The 21,658-nt window shown below is 44.7% G+C and overlaps 1 protein-coding gene across 2 annotated transcripts in view; it reads right to left on the bottom strand.

The window, feature by feature from the left end:
- TARS1 (threonyl-tRNA synthetase 1) overlaps nt 1-21,658 on the bottom strand; it is a 110,663-nt gene that overhangs the window by 20,960 nt on the left and 68,045 nt on the right. For both annotated transcript variants that reach the window (XM_030193010.1, XM_030193009.1), the window contains exons 15-17: nt 17,610-17,710; nt 13,572-13,676; nt 2,774-2,846 (exon numbers count right to left, since the gene is read on the bottom strand). In XM_030193010.1, the coding sequence (XP_030048870.1) occupies nt 2,774-2,846; nt 13,572-13,676; nt 17,610-17,710 (279 nt within the window). The remainder of the gene's footprint in view (nt 1-2,773; nt 2,847-13,571; nt 13,677-17,609; nt 17,711-21,658) is intronic.

Below are 21,658 nucleotides of genomic sequence, written 5' to 3'. Positions count from 1 at the left end.
TCATGACTCCGGCAATGTGGGCCGCTGACAGCTGTTCCAGGTTCGCTTCCGCCCACTGGCATAGATTCATGGCCTCCTTGGCTAGAGGGGCGCTCTTGGTACCTCCCTGGCGGTTGACATAGGCCACAGCCGTGGCAATGTCCGACATGACCCGTACTGGCTTCAACGCCAGTAACGGGAGGAACTCCAAAAGCGCCAACCGAATGGCTCTGAGTTCCAGGATGGACAAGGGAGAAGGGGCAGCGGTTTGCATAAGAAAGGCCTGATGCAGCAGCAAAATAAACTCAGGGGAGAAACCCCCCAGACTGAGCACTTCAGCAGCCTGGGCCACAGCCCTAGACGCACCCTCAACCGGCGCTCGCAAGAGCGGGGGAGAAACATGCTGCGCATCCAAGATGGCATCCGGCGTGACACTCCGAGGAGCCGCGCGGGAAGAACGGCGCTTAACTTTAGCCGCTTTTTTTGCCGTCGCCCAAATCAAGGGCGGCCATGCCATTAACGTCTCCCAGCTCAAGGGCGGCCCAAGAAGAAGCCGTCCGAGCAGAGTGGCCGGCCAAGATGGCGGAGGCGAGCAGCGGGGGATGGGCGCTTATGGCGGGAAAAACCGCCGCACCAGAGGAAGACCCGGGACACTGACCGGTCTCTGAACTGACACCCAACAAGGGCGAATCAGACTTTAAGACCCCCGCATCCCCGCTAACAGCGACACGCGGTCCGGGGAGCGATTCTTCGCGCCCTCGCCCTCCAACGCCATAGGCCACGTGGAGATCGATCGGGGAACCCCCTGCCCGCTATAAAAAGGTAAAAATTACCTGCTTCTCGCTCCGAGCTGTAACGACCTGGTGTCCCAGTGAGTAGCTGCAATAAACGTTTAAATAAACGTCGAAATAAACGCCTTTAAGGATGTCAAAAATTTTTTTTTTTTTTTTTTAACGGAGCCAGCGGGAGGGGGGAGAAAAGGAGGGACCTGGCGCCACCAGGTTTGCACTTGCTCAAGAAGAGCCCTCAACCCCAGGCACTCAACAAAACCTAAAAATTAGGCTTGGAGGCCTAGCCAGAGCTGCTGCTGTGTGTGACCACCACCTGCTGAGATAGAGAACATACTGAGGAGTTTCCGGCAGCACATGACCACATATAGGGAGGCAAAAGGATTGCTCTCTATCTCCACCTGCTGGTAGATGGACACAACCCACCAGTCTATGGATTGATCAGCATGATGATATGGAAAATAAAATTATTTTTCTACCTTTTGTCGTCTGGTCATTTTATTTTTACAATCATGTTGGTCTCATGTTCTGGGTTCTGCTTCCCTCTGTGTTCTCTTAACTCACTCACCACTGGTTCTCCTCTCCATTTGACATCTCTTCTCTCTCCATATCTACCATCCATCTTCCATTTATGTGTCCCCATCGTCCCCCACGTTCAGCATCTTCCTTCTGTGTCCCTATACTTCCCTGTCCAGTATCTCCTCTGTGCTCAAATCCCTGCATCCATCATCACCTCTCTATCCTATCCCCCTGTGCTGAACATCTCCTTTCTATGTCTGGCATTGTCCCTGTGTCCAGACACCATCCCCACGCAGCATCAGCCTTTGTGTCCCTGTCTGTGTGCCCCCCATGCACATCATTCTCCTCTGTTTCCTGTGTCCAGTTCCTTCCCTCGCTTCCTGTTCCACACTAGTGTGTCTCTCCAACCCAGCTTCTCTCTCTCTCTCTCTACCCCCAACCTTTCTAGCATCTAGCTCACTGCCTGCTCTTTTTCCTTTTCTCCTTCCTGTGGTGGGTTCAGTATTTGACACCTTCTTCCTTCATTCCCTTGGTCTGGTATTTTTTTCCCTTCCGTCTAGCTTCCCCCCCCCCCCCCCAACCTCCTCCCATGGGTCCACACAAAACCTCTCTTCTTTCCCTCCATCCCCCCTCCTCCCCCCATGGGTTCAGCCAGCACCTCTCTCCTCCTCTCATGGGTCCAGCCAGCACCTCTCTACTTTCCTTCCAGCCCCCCTCCTCCTCCCATGGATCTAGCCAGCACCTCTCATCTGTTTAGCGTCAAAACAGGAATTTGTAGTACAGAGGGTAGGACGCAGCAGGAGGAAGGCAAAGAGCCAGCCTGTGAATCACTGCAGAAAAATGTAAGTGACACCTACTGGGAGAACGATGGGAAGAGAGGAAAGGATTTTTTTTTACCATGGGAACAAGGCTTTTTACCATTCCCGTGAGATAGTCCCACATCCATGGCATTTCCAGTTAGAATGTTGTCATTACTACGGATTTACCGTGGTATATAAGCAGTAACAGTAACCGTGCCATTCTCTAATTCTGCCTTAGATTATTATTGATATTTCCATACTCCTCTCAACATAGTTACCTGTATATTCATAATTCTAGTTCAGGTATTGCTTGAAGGTGGCATAGTTATACTCGTAAATTTGGAATAGAGGAGCAGCCTCCTGGTTAGAGCACCATGCTGATAACCAAGGAACTCAAGGTTCATATCACACCTCTGACACATGTTATGATTTTAGTAAGTCACATCACCTTCTACTGCCTCAAGTACAAAATGAGATTCCAAGCCCTCTAGGGCAGGGGTTATCTACTGTACCAAACTATAACTTTATTTGCCTTTCCAAATCCAAACTCAGAGCATCACATCAAAAATCTAAATTTAAGCAACCTTTTTACACTAGCATGTCACATGAAGAGAACAATTTTAATGGACGGCAAACAAACATATCAATTAGCTTTTTGGATAAAATTAACAAACCAACAATGATTACCTTTTCAGCATATTCATCACAAGTAGGTCCAACTGGCACAACCATCACTTGCTGAGGAGATAGCCAGAGAGGCCTTAGGGGAAAAAAAAATACATGTATCAGCAAATTAACATTTCTTTACTTTCAAATATTAATTTAATTTTAAATATGTAGTCACAATAATACTCGAAAATCGTTATTCATGAGACTTTCAGCTTCAGTCACAATTCCAGAGGTTTTCTAGTACCTGCTTCTATTCTCTACATTTGGCCTTGGCACTCTTTCCTCTCTCTTGGTACACAGCTATTAGAAAGCTGAGCCCCAAGGAGAACAGGACTGAGGCTGGGCACAGACTAGATCACTAAATATAAGGGAAGGAGAGGGGGAAAAGTCAGCATTACCGCAAAGGCAGCTACCACAAAATGCTTTTTTCCAAATACAGTGCTTTGTAAAATCTTCACATCCTTGTACATTTTTCACATTACGTGTTGGTGGAAGCCTCTTTGGCAGAAACAGCAGCCATGAGTCACTTAGGATAAGTGCCTACCAATTTTGCATATTGGAATGCTGCAGTTTAATCCACTCTTTTTGGCAGAAGAGTTCAAGTTCTTTCACGATGGCTGGGTTTCATCTGGTCTTCAGATTTTCTATTGTATTCAGGTCTAAGCTTTGACTGGGCCACTTAACGACATTCACTTTCTTCTTGCTGAGCCACTCTGTTATTGCATTTGCTTTGTGCATAAGGTCATTTTCTTGCTGAAAGATGAATTTAATCCCCCATGGCAGCTTGGAACAGGTTTTCCTCCAGTATCTGCCTGTACCATCCCATCTTTCCCTCAAACCTCACAGCTCTCCCTGTTCCCACTGCTGCAAAGCATCCTCATAACGTAGCAGTAGGAATAAGCTAGCAGGGTGCTTACTCCATTACGCATTACACATCACATAGCTTTAGGTCTAAAAAGTTCACTTTCGTCTCTACTCCCAGATGTGTACACTGTCTCCTTTTTTTTTTTTTTAAACACTTTATTGATTTTAACATATTAAAGAAAATGAATACATTCAGAGTGAATGATTTTCCATATAATACATGAAATGTAGCAAGCTTCTGTTTGACAGCTAAGTATGATGCAAATAAGATTCCAATTGTGTCCAACATTTGGAAGAAAAGTGAATCAGGATGAACAACAGCTATCATTTGTTGTTCAAACGTATAAATCTGACTGGACAAGAGGGCTGTATTCTTCCAATTACCACATATCATTTGCAATGCCATGGCAATCAACAAACCTAACAGACTTAATTGCACATCATTTAGCATATTCCCTAAACTTAAGGATCTAAATAATGTCTAGCATTAGTCGGAGATTAATCTTGAAAGGTCTTTGAATTTCCATCCATATCGCAGTGGAGGAACACCGCAAAAGCGGAATACAGTGTAGCACTACATCAAAGAAGGCTAAGGTAAGGAGTAGTGTGATCAGCAGAGCTCTTCCATAAAAACAGCAGGACGAGGGATATAATTGAAAAACAATCTTTATTCTTCAGGGCCCGATACAGAACTGTGTTTTGGCAGCAAGCCTACGTCAGGGGTCTATGTTCAAAATCTCTGGAGGATATATAGCACAATGTGATCACTGGAAAACAAAGACATGATCCAGGAGCATTCAAAAATCAAAGAGAATCCCAGGGTGTGTACCACAATGTCAACATTTGTTCGAGGCACATAGACCAGCTCCCCACATTTTCGGTAGAGTCCAAAGGGCTCTGTGTGCACTAAAAAAAGAGAGCACATAACATGCTGACCACATCAAGCAATTCACTCTCATGTAGCAGTGACTCCAGTTAAAGGAATTAGTGAGAAGATGGATGTCTTTTGTTCCCACTGAAATTTTCATGTGCTTAGTACACTCTGCTGTCCCATTGTAGAAGGAGCCGTACAACCCTGAGCTCCCTTGGTAACCACTGCAGTAAGCACAACATGTTCCACTGGTGCCTCTGCACCAAACGTCTATGTGATCACAGTCACAAGCAAGCTTGCTACACTACAAAGGAAGATGCATCAGTGCTGCTTGACGCCCTGCTTTCACCACTGATCCACAGCTTTACTCTCCCAGTGCCTGAATGACCTGACACACACTCTCTTTTCTTTATAACCCTACAGCCTCTAAACATTCGCTCAGGAGATCAACCTTTGGAAGCCTCTCCTCAATCCTTCACCAAGCTCTTTAAAAAGAGTTCCACTGCAGAACTGTGTGTGTGTGTGTGTGGGGGGGGGGGGGGGGGGGGGTGCAGAAATATCCAACAGAAGAATAGAAAGAAAAATAATGAAAGGGAGACAGCGAAAACGAAGGGATATGGACTCTTCTTGGTATTCCCTTAGGGGCCAGCCAGAGAAAGCTTGAAGCTCCCTACCTGGCTCAGACTCAACTGGGTGACTTGCTTTCCAACCAACTTCAGAAGCATGCTGCGGGCTTATGACTACCATTTGCTGGAGACAGAGAATGCTGAGGTGTTAGCGGCTGAACCATGCCCTATATTGGATGGGAGTTCACAAACCTTTGTTCTGTCTCCATCTGATGGTAGATGGCATAACCCATAAGTTCTGGACTGTCTAAGCACATAAGGAATTTGGGTTTGCTACAACAAAGGATGTAAAGACTTATGCAATTGATATTTTTTGATTTCTTAATTACTTTTTGAACATTTATATAATCATTCTTTCACACTGAAAATATACAATACATTGGGCCGATCTGTGAAACAAACTTACACTTTAATGTACGCACTTTTTTACATTCCGCAGTATAAAACAAGGGTGTGAAGACCTTTAGAAAGCACAGTACTTATATCAAATAAACATTTATGGATCTTAGAGATCTCTTGTTAACATGATGCAGTAATGTTTACTGGATACTGAACGTAGTAATATGCAGAAAGAAAACTTGCAGCAGAGGATACACAAAAGGAGCAGTATTTGAGTTTTTAGCAGACTATAGCCTACCAAGCAGCATGGCACTAACACACATTAAAAATGCATTAACATGAATCATTGCTAATGTTTGAAACTGAAAACATGGGCATATGCAAGGAAAACACAACTGCATGAAAACGTAGCTCATTAGTATTAAAAATGCTTAATTCCAAAAACAATTCACCTCACAATCCACAATAAGCCAAGGAAAGATGGCTGCACTTCAAAAGGTGTAGTTAGCCTTCCTTGAGAACACTACCACTGCTCTTCGGCCCATAATCTTGTATCTGATCCACAATCCTGTATCCGCTAAGGTGCTGCTATCCATGAATAAAAAAAAATCATTCTTACCAAAGGAGGGGGTCTCCCCACTACATTTCACTAACCCTTGGAGGGGGAAGGGGAGGAAACAAAAGTGTAAAACGGATGCTCCTGCTGCACATCTACCAGTATATCCCTCAGATCTAGAAATCCTTCTTACCAGTGAACAGAAAATAGCCCTGTGTCCCTGCCTTGCAGATCAAAACCTTGTTCCACAACTGGAAGAGCCTCCCCAAATAGGTAGAAAGGGTGCTTGTAGGTATATAATACACCCCATATACCAATGGTCTAGCTTCTAAAAATGAATAAGCATGGGTTGGCCTAGGGGTAGTCTTGTGCACCATAGAAGCCAGCACTGTGCGTATCAATGGGTGCTGAACACCCCCAGAATTGAGCAAGTTCTTGCAATGTGTCCAGGGAGGGTTAATGTATCATGCACGAGTCTTGGCTTTGATATTCAGGCCAGCCAGTAGAGGAGTAGCCTAATAGAACAGTGGGCTGAGAACAAGGAAAGTCAGAGTTCAAATCCCATTGCTGCTCTTTGAAATCTTGGGAGAATCAAATAACCCCCCCCCCCCAATTGTTTCACCCATAAACTTAGATTCTGAGTCTTTGGACATAGCAAAGATACTTACCTATAGCAGGTATTATCTGAGGACAGCAGGCTGATTGTTCTCACATGTGGGTCGACGTCCGCATTGGCCCAAAAAAAGTAACAAATTTTGAAGCAAAAATAAAAAGTTTTTTGCCTAGAGTCTTCTGGCGCATGAATCACGCACACCGCGTATGCGCAGACGACTTCCCACCCGTTGCACGAGCCTGCCCCTTAGTTAAATCAAAAAGCATAGAACAAACTAGTAACAACTCCAAAGGGGAGGAGGGTGGGTTTGTGAGAACAAATCAGCATGCTGTCCTTGGAGAATACCTGCTACAGGTAAGTATCTTTGCTTTCTCCGTGGACAAGCAGGCTGCTTGTTCTCACATGTGGGGTATCCCTAGCAATCAGGCTCACTTAAAACAATGAACATTGGTCAATTTGGCCTCGCAATGGCGAGGGCATAACATAGATTGACATAAAACTATAAACAACTAACAGAGTGCAGCCTGGAACAGAACAAAAATGGGTCTAAGGGGGTGAAGTTGGATTCTAAACCCCAAACAGATTCTGCAGCACCGACTGCCCAAACCGACTGTCGCGTCGGGTATCCTGCTGAAGGCAGTAGTGAGATGTGAATGTGTGGACTGATGACCACGTTGCAGCCTTGCAAATCTCTTCAATGGAGGCTGACTTTAAGTGAGCCACTGACGCAGCCATGGCTCTAAAATTATGAGCCATGACATGACCCTCTAGAGTCACCCCAGCTTGGGCATAAGTGAAGGAAATGCAATCTGCTAGCCAATTGGAGATTTTGCGTTTTCCGATGGCGACTCCTCTCCAGTTGGGTTCGAAAGAAGCAAACAACTGGGCGGACTGTCTGAAGGTCTTTGTCCGCTCTACGTAAAAGGCCAATGCTCTCTTGCAGTCCAGTATGCAAACTGCTTTCGCCAGGGCGGGTATGAGGATGGGGAAAGAATGTTGGCAAGACAACGGACTGGTTCAGATGGAACTCCGACACCACCTTCGGCAGGAACTTAGGGTGCGTGCGGAGGACTACTTTGTTATGATGGAACTTAATATAAGGTGCATGCACTACCAGGGCCTGAAGCTCACTGACCCTATGAGCTGAAGTAACAGCCACCAAGAAAATGACCTTCCAGGGTCAAGTACTTCAGATGGCAGGAATTCAGTGCTCAAAAGGAGCTTTCATCAGCTGGGTAAGAACATCATTGAGATCCTATGACACTGGTGGAGGTTTGACTGGGGGCTTTGACAAAAGCAAACCTTTCATGAAGCGAACAACTAAAGGCTGTTCAGAGATAGGCTTAACCTCTACACGGTGATGATAAGTACTAATGTGAACTCTTACAGAGTTGGTCTTGAGACCAGACTCTGACAAGTGTAGAAGGTATTCAAGCAGGGTTCGTGTAGGACAAGAAAGAGTATCTAGGGCCTTGCTGTCACACCAGACGGCAAACCTCCTCCATTTGAAAGAGTAACACCTCTTCGTGGAATCTTTCCTGGAAGCAAGCAAGACTCGGGAGACACCCTCTGAAAGACCCAAGGAGGCGAATTCTAAGCTCTCAACATCCAGGCCGTGAGAGCTAGAGACTGGAGGTTGAGATGCAGAAGCGACCCCTCGTTCTGGGTGATGAGGGTTGGAAAACACTCCAATCTCCACGGTTCCTCGGAGGACAACTTCTGAAGAAGGAGGAACCAAATCTGACGCGGCCAGAAGGGAGCAATCAGAATCATGGTTCCGCAGTCTTGCTTGAGTTTCAGCAAAGTCTTCCCTACTAGAGGTATGGGAGGATACGCATACAGGATGCCTGTTCCCCAATGGAGGAGAAAGGCATCTGACGCTAGTCAGTTGTGGGCCTGAAGCCTGGAACAGAACTGAGGGACCCTGTGATTGATCTGAGTGGCAAAAAGATCCACCGAGGGGGTGTCCCACGCTTGGAAGTTCCTGCGGGCGACACCCATGTCCAGTGACCACTCGTGAGGTTGCATTATCCTGCTCAGCCTGTCGGCCAGACTGTTGTTTACGCCTGCCAGATAAGTGGCTTGCAGAAACATGCCGTGACAGCGCGCCCGAAGCCACATCTAGACAGCTTCCTGACACAGAGGGCGAGATCTGGTGCCCCCCTGCTTGTTGGTGTAATACATGGCAACCTGATTGTCTGTCTGAATCAATATGATTTGGTTGGACAGCCAGTCTCTGAAAGCCTTTAGAGCGTTCCAGATCGCTTGCAATTCCAGGAGATTGATCTGAAGACCTTTTTCCTGAAAGGACAAAGCTCCTTGAGTGTGAAGCCTATCTACGAGCTCCCCACCCCAGGAGGGATGCATCCGTCGTCAGCACTTTTTGTGGCTGAGGAATTTGGAATAGACATCCCAAGGTCAAACTGGATCGAGTCGTCCACCACTGCAGAGAATTCCGGAAGTTGGTAGACAGTTGGATTACATCCTCTAGACTCCCCGCAGCTTGATACCACTGGGAAGCTAGGGACCATTGAGCTGATCTCATGTGTAGGTGTGCCATGGGAGTCACATGAACTGTGGAGGCCATGTGCCCCAGAAGTCACAACATCTGCCGAGCCGTGATCTGTTGAGACGTTCGAACTATAGACACCAGGGATAGGAGGTTGTCTGCCCTTGCCTCGGGAAGATAAGCTCGAGCTGTCTTTGTGTTCAATGGAGCTCCAATGAATTTCAACTTTTGAACTGGGGTGAGATGGGACTTGGAGTAACTGATCACGAATCCCAGTAGTTCTAGCACCTGAATAGTCATTCGCATGGACTCTAGAGCGCCTGACTTCGAGGTGCTCTTCACCAGCCAATCGTCAAGATAAGGGAACACATGCACTCCCAGTCTGCGTAGCGATGCTGCGACTACCACTAGGCACTTTGTGAACACTCTGGGTGCAGACGCCAGACCAAAGGGCAGTACACAGTACTGAAAGTGCTGAGCTCCCAGCCAAAACTGAAGATACTTCCTGTGAGCTGGGAGTATCAAAATGTGTGTGTAAGCATCCTTTAAGTACAGAGAGCATAGCCAATCGTTTTCTTGAATCTTTTATTTATTTGTTACATTTGTATCCCATATTTTCCCACCTATTTGTAGGCTCAATGTGGCTTACATAATACCGGAGAGGCATTAGCAGACTCCGGTGTTAATAAATACAAGGTGATGTAGTGGTAAGATAAAGTTAATGTGGCACAGCCACATTAGGGAATCGAAAAGTGGAAGAGTTATGTCCATTACGTACTTTGGTTATGATGGGAAGAAGGGTGCCCAGGGAAATCATTCTGAACTTTTCTCGGAGAAGAAATTTGTTCAGGGCCCTCAGGTCTAGGATGGGACGCATCCCCCCAGTCTTTTTCTGCACAAGGAAGTACCTGGAATAGAATCCCAGCCCTTCTTCCCCTGGTGGAACGGGTTCGACCACTTGAGCCTTCAGAAGGGCGGAGAGTTACTCTGCAAGTACCTGTTTGTGCTGGGAACTGTAAGAATGAGCTTCCAGTGGGCAATTTGGGGGTTTGGATTCCAGATTGAGGGTGTATCCTGACCAGACTATTTGAAGGACCCACCTGTCGGAGGTTATGAGAGGCCACCTTTGGTGAAAAAACATTATACTCCCTTCAACTGGCAAGCGTCCGGTATGGACACTTTTACTGTGGCTATGCTTAACTGGAGCCAGTCAAAAGCCCGTTCCCTGCTTTTGCTGGGGAGCAGCACAGGCCTTAGTCGCACGCTGTTGACGAGAATGAGCGCGCTGGGGCTAAGCCTGGGAAGGCTCTCGAGAAGCAGGAGTGTACCTATGTCTAGGATAGGAATAGGGAGCACTCCTCTTCCCCCCAAAATACCTCCTAGATGAGGAGGTAATAGCAGAAGACGCCCGGTGGGAGAGAGAATCCATAGCATCATTATGCTTCTTGATCTGATCAACAAGATCCTCTACTTTTTCACCAAAAAGGTTGCTCCCCCCAGCAAGGAACATCCGCCATTCACTGCTGGACCGAACGATCCAGGTCAGAGACACGCAGCCATGAGAGTCTACGCATCACTATACCTTCAGCAGCGATCCTGGATGCTACATCAAAAGTGTCGAACGTACCCCCTGGTCAGGAATTTTTGACACGCCTTCTGCTGCCTGACCACCTGGCGAAAAGGCTCGGAGGGAGTGCATCAACCAAGCTAGACAATTGCCTTATCGAGTCCCTCAAGTGAACACTCGTGAAGAGCTGGTACGATTGGATCTTGGCAGCGAGCATAGCGGCCTGATATGTCTTCCTCTCAAAAGAATCAAGAGTCCTAGCTTCTCTGCCTGGGGGCAACGAAACATAGTCTCTAGTACTCCTGGCTCTCTTGAGGGTGGAATCCACCACCATAGAATTCTGGGGTAACTGAGACCTCATCAATCTAGGTTCACCGTGGATCCGGTACTGGCATTCAGCTTTCTTCAGAACCACGGGGCCAGACAGAGGGGCTGACCAGTTTCACAAAAGGACTTCCTTCAGTACCTTATGCAGAGGGACTGTCACAGCCTCTTTAGGTGGAGAAGAATAGTCCAGGACTTCGAGCATCTCAGTCCTGGGCTCATTCTCAACCTCCACAGGGAAGGGAATAGCCGTAGCCATTTCCCGGACAAAAGAGGAAAAGGAAAGTAGTGTCTTCTCTGGTGGAGGGGAAGGTTCAGAGGGAATCCCACAGGACTCATCAGAAGAAAAGTACCTGGGATCTTCTTCTGACTCCCACAAACACTCCTGCTCAGTATCTGATAAGACCTCTGTTAAGGTACTTCAAACACTGAACCTGCCTCGACACCGAGGAACGATGTCCTCAATGGCGATGTTGAGAGGCCACACCCGGTCTGACTGCGGCAAAGCTCTCTCCACCGATGTCGAACGGGAGTCGACCTGGGTGGCAGCCAATGCCGATGCCGCAGGCGGCATCGCGGTCAGGGACCTCACCGCAGGAGAAGGACCAGACACCGCTGCAGCACAAGCACAAGCACCCCTGACACCGAGTCTGACTGTCGTAGCAGTCCGTCCAGAAGTTCTGGAAACAAGGCCCGGATGCGCTCGAGAGCTGCCATCGGAGAAGGCTGCGGGGTCAGTGGAACGGGCGGTGTCAGAATCCATGGAGGCTCGAGAGCAGGTACCGGGCTGCTAGGAGACCGACGCATCAGCACCTTCTGTATCGAGGGGGAGCAATCCTTTTGGCGCCGACGCTTCTCAGTTGTCCAACTCTCGACGCCCCAGAGCTCCCGGTACCGTGTGTCAAAGGAGAACGATGACCGTGCTTCTTCGCCTTCGCTCGACGCCCGTCATCGAGACTCCTCGGTACCGACAAGGAGGATGTGGAATCCTCACGTCTCCTCAGGGCCGGGTCCGACGAAGGTCGGTCCCAGGGGGCCTCCATAACAGGAGGCCTCAAGGCTGGTGGAGACCCACTCGACGCTTCACTGGTCCCAGCGCGAGTTGGTCTCTCAGCAGCCATTACCTCTCTTCCCTACGTCGATGCTACTTTCAATGTAGACACTGAAGACCTCGGTACTGAAGTCAATGCCGAAGGACCGGACCGAGCCCCAAAAAGCTTCTCTCGTTGGGCTTCTCGAGACGCTTGGGTCCGTTTCTTCATACGAAGACACAGACTACAAGCGGCTGGGCTATGGTTGGGCCCAAGGCACTGGATACACCAGGCGTGGGTATCGGTACCTGAGATGGTCCGGTTGCACCGAGTACAACGTTTGAAGCCGCTGGGTGTCTTCGATGACGTGGAAGGGAAAACTGCTTCGGAGAAATTAAAAGACACGATTGTGCCTGATAGAAAAAAAGGGCACAAAAATAAGGGAATAATCCGGCCGCGACAAAAAACAAAGGAAACTTGAAAGGGGAGAGAAAATAAAAAGTATACTACGGGAACTTGTTTTTTTTTTTTTTTAACGACAATAATAATAAAACAAAGAAAAATTAGGAGAAAAAAGTAAAAACTCGAAGACTCTTTCCTGGGCCTGAGAGGAGCGCAGAAAAAAAACTATCGCACCTCAACACGGAGAAAAGAAAACTAAGGGGTAAGCTCGCGCAACGGGCGGCAAGTCGGCTGCGCATGCGCGGTGCGTGTGATTCACACACCAGAAGACTCTAGGCAAACATTTTTTATTTTTGCTTCAAAATTTGTTCCATTTCCTGGGCCGACGCGGACGTCAACCCACATGTGAGAACAAGCAGCCTGTTTGTCCTCGGTGAAAAAGAAATACCTACCATACCTAAATGTGGCGCACCTCTAGCTACTACTGAAGAGGTGTGAGCTAAATCCAAAATCCTCTTGGAATGCTGGGGACCTAGTGTTCACAGACCCTGGAAGGAGGTAATCACTCAACTGTAATACCTAGAAACTGGACTTAGGATTTATTTACCGCTCTTTTGAAGGGATTCACTGTAATAAATAAATTCTTATAACAGGGAGCCTAAAAACCCTTGAAAATGCATTTTTCCTGCTTATTTTATACAGGCCACATAGGTACCCATATACCTTTGTAAAATAAGTACCCAGAAGGTACATAAATGCACATGCACAAATTTATGCTTGCTCTAGGGCAGAATAAATTTATGTATGTACATGTGTAGAAAGTTCATGCACACATTAAACTCTGTTCCCCACAATGCTTATGAGCAGCTCTGTGAAAGTTATTGAATCATGTGGTCTTAGAAACAGCTTCTTTTCCTCCTTTGTAGAAAATTATTTCTAAATGGGAGTCACCAAAGATGGACAACGTTGGGAGATGAATATATAAACACAGGTTAAAAAGCTGGCATGCTGAGCATGAAGGGGTGCATAGAAAGCTCAAAGAAGAAGGATATTAAAAACAAAAAGAAAAAAGTAGATGGGAATAATTTAACAAGTATACTTTCTCTGACTTTACCATTTTCCTCCATAGTTTTCAGTCAGAATAGCAATCATTCGTTCCACAGATCCCAGAATGGCACGGTGAATAATAACTGGTCTCCTGTTGTCATCACCATCATGACTAACAGAAAGAAAATAATGACATATCACTTTTAGGATTTTTTTTAAAAACTAAAGTTCATAGATTTTCTTCATTCTGGGGTCCTTTTACAAGGTGTGCTAAAAAGAAGTGTGCGCTACACGCTAGAGATGCCCACATATTCATATGAGTGTCTAGTGTTTAGCGTACCCTAAAAATGCTATCACAACTTTATAAAAGACCCCCTCTATTTGATAAAAAGATTCGACTAGAGTGTGACTTTACTATTATTATTAACAACATCAAATAGCTGGCAGTTTTATAGAAACAAATAAAAAAAATTATCTAAAGTTCAAATTAGATGAGTATCGGGTCAGTAGCAATTCTTTTGTTTTTAATGACCTGCAAAAAACAGCAAAGAAAACCATCGTTTGAAAAATATACAAAATAAATCTACTATTTCTGTGGTAACATGCTAAACTGTGCTGATATACCTCCAACAGTAGACATGGCAACTGAAAATGCTATTGTATTTATTGTTCTGCTGGAAGGCAGCAAGGTGAATACAGTTGAGTAGATTATCACTGTTAACCAGGACAGCAATGGAGGAACAAATGAGAAAATGCTACTATGCAGCTGAGACAGCAATTAGAGAAACAAAAAGAACAAAAGCTCATATTAAAAATATGAATAGCTATTACAGAAAGATATATCATAAGTTTGGATATACACAATATTAGATGATTCACTAATGTATAGTAACCTGCAATAACCATTAATGTATACTGCACTTTACCATTCATTAGCGCAACATGTAATTTTTCATTTAAAAATGCTTAGAATGTAAGAAACATGAGAAATGCAGAATTTCACAAGAACTGAGAAAATGGAATAAATTGAAAACAAAGAACAATCATGTATCTGCACCCTTCTCCTCCACTGCTAACTCCAGACTCCATTCCTTTTATCTTGCTGCACCATATGCCTGGAATAGACTTCCTGAGCCGGTACGTCAAGCTCCATCTCTGGCCGTCTTCAAATCTAAGCTAAAAGCCCACCTTTTTGATGCTGCTTTTAACTCCTAACCCTTATTCACTTGTTCAGAACCCTTATCTTATCACCCTCACTTTAATATTCCCTTATCTCTTGTTTGTCTGTCCTAATTAGATTGTAAGCTCTGTCCAGCAGGGACTGTCTCTTCATGTTCAAGTGTACAGCGTTGCATATGTCTAGTAGTGCTTCAGAAATGATAAGTAGAAGTAGTAGTAATATGGTGTGGAGTCATTTCACAAATAATTCAAGAATAATGCCACAAAGAAATAATCAATTTAAGTAAGCATAAATACAAAACTGCAAAAGTAAATACAAATAAAATAAAAATGCAAATAATTCAAAGTGGGCAGGAATATGTTAATCTAATGGAAACCAGATATGTGTTTTGGTCTGAGTCCTGTCTCAAGGGTGATAGGAGAGATACATATTTTTTGATAGCTCCTTTATTTTCAGGCTTTAGTTTCTACCTACGGTATATGTAATCTTCTCCTTTCCTTTGGGTTAACTGAAATAAACATGTCAAGACTCAAGGTCTGCAAAGAACTATTAATACATGTGGCCCTTATTTCAAAACTATCCCCATGTATAAAACAGCAACTTTTAGACATACAGATTGGCAAACATGTGTAAATGCCATTATAGAAAGTGGAAGGGGAGGTTTCTCCTTAACCCCCGAAGCAGTCAGACGAAACTCATGAGCCAGGCTCTGGGGACTGCACGTTTTGAGTGCATTCACGATTACAGCTGACTGAAAAATACGTTTTTGCTGGTGCTTTGTTACAGAATGTCTACCATCCACCTGGGGTTAACCCTGTGGCCATTTAGAGGGCCTGCCCTCAGCACTGCTCTACACTAGCACCCTCCTCCCACCAACTGGGTCCCACAACTGCCTCTGGGAAAGTCTCCTGCTCTCATGTTATTCCCTGGTGATTTCTAGGACACTGCTGCCACACACCCAGGGGTCCCACAGTTCCTAGAAAGCACCCACAGACCCAACACATAAACCACCAGGACTCCTAGTCAGTCCAGGACAACAGAGCTCTGTTTTTGTCACACCTCCCCCCTTTAAGAGAGACTCAGAGACCCCAGACTGCGGCCTCTTCAGTCCACTGGTCGGGTCTTCACAGTCCAGGTTCTTCTTTTCTGGAGAGTCCATCAACATTGCCATATTCACTGCCTTTTCGGTGCTGCATGGTGAAGTAGTATATCTGCAGGGACAGGCTCCACCGGTATAGCTTCCCATTCTTTCCTGAGACGCTTAAGCCAGACCAATGGATTATGATCTGTGGTGACAGTAAAGTCACAACTATACAGGTATGGTTGCAGTTTCTTAAGGGCCCACAGTAAAACCAACATTCTTTCTCAATAGTGGCATATGCTACCTCTCTGTCAAGAAGCTTGCGACTCAGGGGTGTCCTCCCCTTTGCTATTCACTTCATTGAGTACAGCCCCAATGCCATAGGTCGAGGCATTAGATCTGTACCACAAACCTTTGTTGGTAATCAGATGCAACAAGTACTGGAATTGTAGTCAAAGTAGTCTTTAATGCTTGGAAGGCCGCTTCACACTGACAACCAGGTAATGATTCAGGACAGTCTTTTTAGTCAGATCAGTCAGGGGCTTGGCTATGGTGCTATAGTGAGGCTGTCCCAAGGAAGGCCAATACTTGCTTTTTGGTTTGGGGAGTGGGCCAATTTTGTATAGATTCCACCTTAGCTGGCTCAGGCTTTAGCTGTCCACCTCCCATTCTGTGCCCTAAGTATTGCACTCCTGCCATCCCATCTGACTGTACACAGCAATGTCATCAAGATAAGCCCTAGCATGCTCCTGGAGTCCATCTAACAGACAATTCACCAAGGACTGAACTGTACCTGGGGCATTTTTCTTTCTAAAATGCATCACAGTAAATTCATACAGACCAACTGGGGTAGTAAATGCTGATCGCTCCTGAGCAGCAGCTATTAGGGGAATCTGCCAGTACCCTCAGCTAAGGTCCATTGTAGTCAGATACTAGGCCTCAGCTAAGTGGTCTAGCAACTCGTCCATTCAGGGCACTGGATATACATCAGATACAGTACATTCATTAAGCCTCCAGTAATCCACACAGAAGTGGGTTGTGTCATGAACAAGAACTACAGGAGAAGCCCAGGGACTATGAGACTTCTTTCTAACACCTAAGGCTAGCATCTCATCAATCTCCTGCTTCATTTGCTTCTCCACTTCAGCAGATATTCGATAGGCACTCTGCTTCAGGGGTTTAGAATCACCAGTGTCTACATTGTGATTAGTCAAATGAGTAATTTCTGGTTTAGTAGAAAACACATCAACATACTCTTGCAAAACTTCTTCTAGCTGCTCTTTCTGAGTGGGGATTAACTGCTCTCCTACTACATGTTGTGTAGATCCCTCTGGTAATGTCTCTACTAGGAGGCCAGGTATGGATTCACTATCCTGACACTCTTTTGGTGGGCTACACACAGCTAACATCATGACTGTGCGATACATATAGGCTTTTAACATATTTACATGAAAGGTACGCTGCTTTCTGTCTTGAGAGTCCATAGATATAACATAGTTTCTATCATTTAGGCACCTTATGACCTTGTAAGACTGAAGTGTATTCTGACATACTGGGACTAAAACAAGTACTAATACGTGTAAAGTGAAAATAACATGAGTAGCTGAAGGATGGATTCAGAAAGATTTTTGTTTTACAAATGTAAGTTAAAGGTGCATCCCTCATACCCATTAAAGGTGCATTTACATAAAGGCATAATAAATAAAATACATTAAGCCAAAACAGAAAGGAGATGCATGAATAACAGATGATTCCTTCCTGTAAAAGAATCAATGCAAGAAAAAAAGTAAAGCATTAAGCTTAACATACACGGAAAGATATTCACAGAATGTATACATTCCTACCTCACATAGGTAAGGTTGAATCTGATTGGTAGCTGAAAGTCTAGCTGGATTGTAGCGCACTGGTGGTATCGGCCAATGGCATCCTTGATCTGAATGTCAATCTGAAAAAAAAAAAGCCTTGTAAGCACAAAAATACCATTATCTACTGCATCAGAGTTAACCCTGAACATGGTACACAATTTATGTACTTTTATACACAAATCTTACTTTTGGTGAAATAATTTTACCATATTTGTCATCCTAGGCTATGATCAATATAATTATAGTTTTTTTTATTTGTTTTTGATTATTGTAATGCATTGCTGCTGGGATTGCCAAAAACTCTGATAAGACACATACAAATGGTACAGAATGCAGTAGCAAGATTCTTGCTGCGTAGGCCAAACCATTTAAGTGTCTCCTCTGTTGAAGGAGTTGCATTGGCTCCCAAATGCATGTAAAGTTTAACATCTTATTATTGCCCTTTAAAGCCTTACAAAACTTTGAACTTTATAGACTAGATTGAGGAGATTATGTGCCGAAATGGACTCTGCGTTTTAGTCAAGATTTAATGGTGAAAGTACCCTCTGTAAGAGAAATCAAAAATGAACAATTCAGGTCAAGGATTTTTTCTGTGATGGCATCCACTTGGTGGAATGCTTACCAAGAGTGCTAAAATTGGAATCTGATGTATATCAATTCAAAAGAAAGTTGAAAGGCACTGTTTTTTTTAAGGAATGCTTTTATTGAAATCAGTATAAGACATGAAGGCTTAAAGTAAGGAATGGGGCTTTAAGATCTTGGTTTTGGAGTGAGAAGTGTTTTTAATATTCTTAAGTATGGTTTTGATAATGTGCGAGTTATTTTATGTATGGTTTTGTTTTAGAATTTATGAATATATTTTTGTAAACTGCTTTGAACTGACATTAGTTAGTATTAGCAGTATAGGAATTAATAAAAGAGCTAAGGATAAAAGGATGACGACAAAGACAACCAATAGTGTTCCATGAGTTCAAGGATTCTTTCTGCTCGCTCGAAAAGACGGCCAGCTTCCAGAGCCACCTGACAGCTCCTGGTGCCACTCTTTCTGATTATATACACTACTGCCATAGTGTTGTCCAACATCACTTGAACTGCTATGCTACAAAATGCTTATGCACAAGCCTGAGCACCCTGGTCTCAAAGCAGCTTATAGTCCAACACACCACCTCCTACCTCCATCAACCTTGAACAACCTGGTTCAGACAGTGGGTTCTTCAGCCTTTCAAGCTTGCATCAGTGCTGAGAAACTTTCAGGAGGAAAATCTACTCCTCCCTGTAGGTTGATGACGATCGAGACAGATCTCATGGTAAGCCCTGTATAGAAATTCTGGCTTCATAATATTGGGACTGAGGACCAACCAGACAGCAATGTCCTCTGGAGAGGACTTGTGCACCCTATGCTGTGGTATTAACCCAGCGCTACCGCCATGGAACTTAGCTCCTGCAAACAGTCCCTTGTGTGTAGGCTCACAAAACACAAAAGCGCATTGACTTGGAACTAACTTGCAGATTCTATCCAGAGTCATATACTGTTCATTAGGTACCTGGGAGGGATCAGTTTCTGAGAAGCCAAATTGCTTCTAGAAAAATTTGGTTCAGGTAAGTATGGACCATTACAGAAGCATGCTGCCACCACTACCACCACCACCTCTTTAGTGATGTGGCTAACTGGAAAGGTAATAACAAGTTGACCTGGAACTGAAGAGCTTCAGAAACTAATAGTGATATTCTCAAATGGGAATATGAAGGTACACCTCAGTGAGATACGGTAAGGAAATCTCCCTTTTGTACCACCACAAATACTGATCTTAAGGTTTCCATATGGAAATAAGGTACATGCTGATGTGTTTTCGTTCTAGGAACTGGGAAAAATGGGTCTTTTCTTAGGCATCACAAAATAAAAACTGAATAATGCCCTGTTTCCTTCCCCCAATTGGGAAGGTGCAGAGTGAATCAAACAGAGCAAGACAATGCAAACTGGCATGAACTTCCACCCTCATGGCCAGCAAGTAACAGGCTGCAACACAAAGGCATCATGAACTGGGAAGGTAAGTTCATTGGATAGCCTTCCCGTATGACTCTGAGTAATCAGCAATCTAAGGTGATTATTTTTGAAATTTGGTATACTGCCATTTGAAAGTACATCATAGCTGTGAACAATAAGCATAATATAAACAGTACACAGACGAGCATGGCCAGGCAGGTAATGGAGAAGCACAGAAAAAATCCAATACACCTTAGTTACAGCAAGACATGAGAGGAAAGAAACACTGTCAGTCAAAATCATGTCAATCTCCCAAAGGAAGAGGCTTAAAGTCAATCTAATGAATGAGGTCTGGAAAGGTGTGATGAAAAAGCCAGATTTAAGAATAAGTTTGAATTTCTTTACTGATCGTTCACTCCAAATATCAAGTGGGAGGTGGTTCCAAAGAGTAGGTGAAGTCTTGTGTAGAAGCAAGTATCCGTTCACGAAGGGGAGGGATAATCAAACAATTTGAGGTATTTTGATTTTTGATAAACGTTCTGTAGCCGAAAACCTGTGTGTGGAACCAAGAATGGATTTGCACACCTTTATTGGGGAGAACGTGCACTACTGGGGACCCCAAGACCTCTCTCTCTTAGGCTCACTTGCAAGTACCTTGGGCTTTACCTGGCCTATACCTTTTGGGCTCTCAAAGCCTAGACAGGCCTGAGGGAAATATGAGGAACTTCTTGTACTGTTTTTAAAAAAAGCTCTAATCTCGGACTCCCTTTAAGTCCTTGAACAACTTCTCTAGATTCTTGCTGAAGAGTATCCCCCACCTCCTTTAAAGGTGAGCCTGCTCAGGCAGGCCTTGGAAGCAGCATCTACCCAGCGACGGCTCCTTTTGTCTTCTCCTGGTCATTACCACTGTACCTATATTCTTTATATGCCCTTATCAGATCCTACTACTACTACTACTTGACATTTCTAAAGCGCTACTAGGGTTACGCAGCGCTGTACAATTTAACATAGAAGGACAGTCCCTGCTCAAAGAAGCTTACAATCTAAAGGACAAATGTACACTCAGTCAAATAGGGGCAGTCTAGATTTCCTAGGCTGTATCTACCAGGAAGGCTATCCTCCTCTCCAAACTTGACATTTCCGCATTCCCTAAGTAGAAGTTCACAGAAACTGTGCCCTATAGGAAGCCAATGAAGTAACTTGAGGAGAGGGCTAATATGAGCATAGCGACACTGGCAGAATATAAAGCCATGCCGCAGAATTTTGAACAGATTGAAGGGGAGAGAAATGGCTTAGTGGGAGACCTGTGAGAAGCAAGTAGCAATAGTCTAAGTGAGAGGTGATAAGAGTAAGGATAAGGGTTCTGGTAGTGCGCTCAAGAAGGAAAAAATACATTTTGGTGATATTGTAGAGAAAGAAACGACTAGTTTTAGCAGTCTGTTGAATATGTGCAGAGAAGGAGACAGAGGAGTCGAAGATGACCCCAAAGTTACGAGTTGATGAGACAGGGAGGATGAGAGTGTTATCCACAGAGACAGAGAATGGGGGAAGAGGAGAGGTTGGTTTAGGGGGAAAGATAAGAAGCTCAGTCTTGGTCATGTTTAGTTTCAGATGGCGGTGAGACATCCAGGCAGCAATGTCAGGCAGGCAGGCTGATACTTTGGCCTGGATTCCTGCTGAAATTTCTGGTGTGGAGAAGTACACCTGGGAGTCATCAGCACAAAAGTGATACTAAAAACCATGTGACCAGATAGAGATTACCCTCTCCAAATAGGATAGGCAATTTTTACAAATCTTTCCACCCATGTAATAACTTTGGACAATCGCCCTGCAAATGGGCTCCAACAATGAAGAAATCATTTTAATATTTAAATCCAAATGAAAGGCAAAACAGACTAATACAACTTATAATTCTCTCTTCCCATCCTGCGCTTAAGTGCACATCACAACAGTGAGCATGCCTATCACTAAAGGTCAGTCCGTCTGTCTTATCTTCATGCACTAAAACTTGAAATGCTGGAGAAACAGGGGTACTTTTGATTTA

This window comes from Microcaecilia unicolor, chromosome 2 (assembly GCF_901765095.1).
Source record: "Microcaecilia unicolor chromosome 2, aMicUni1.1, whole genome shotgun sequence".
NCBI classification, from domain to species: Eukaryota; Metazoa; Chordata; class Amphibia; order Gymnophiona; family Siphonopidae; genus Microcaecilia; species Microcaecilia unicolor.
This window is presented reverse-complemented; position numbering and strand designations above follow the sequence as displayed.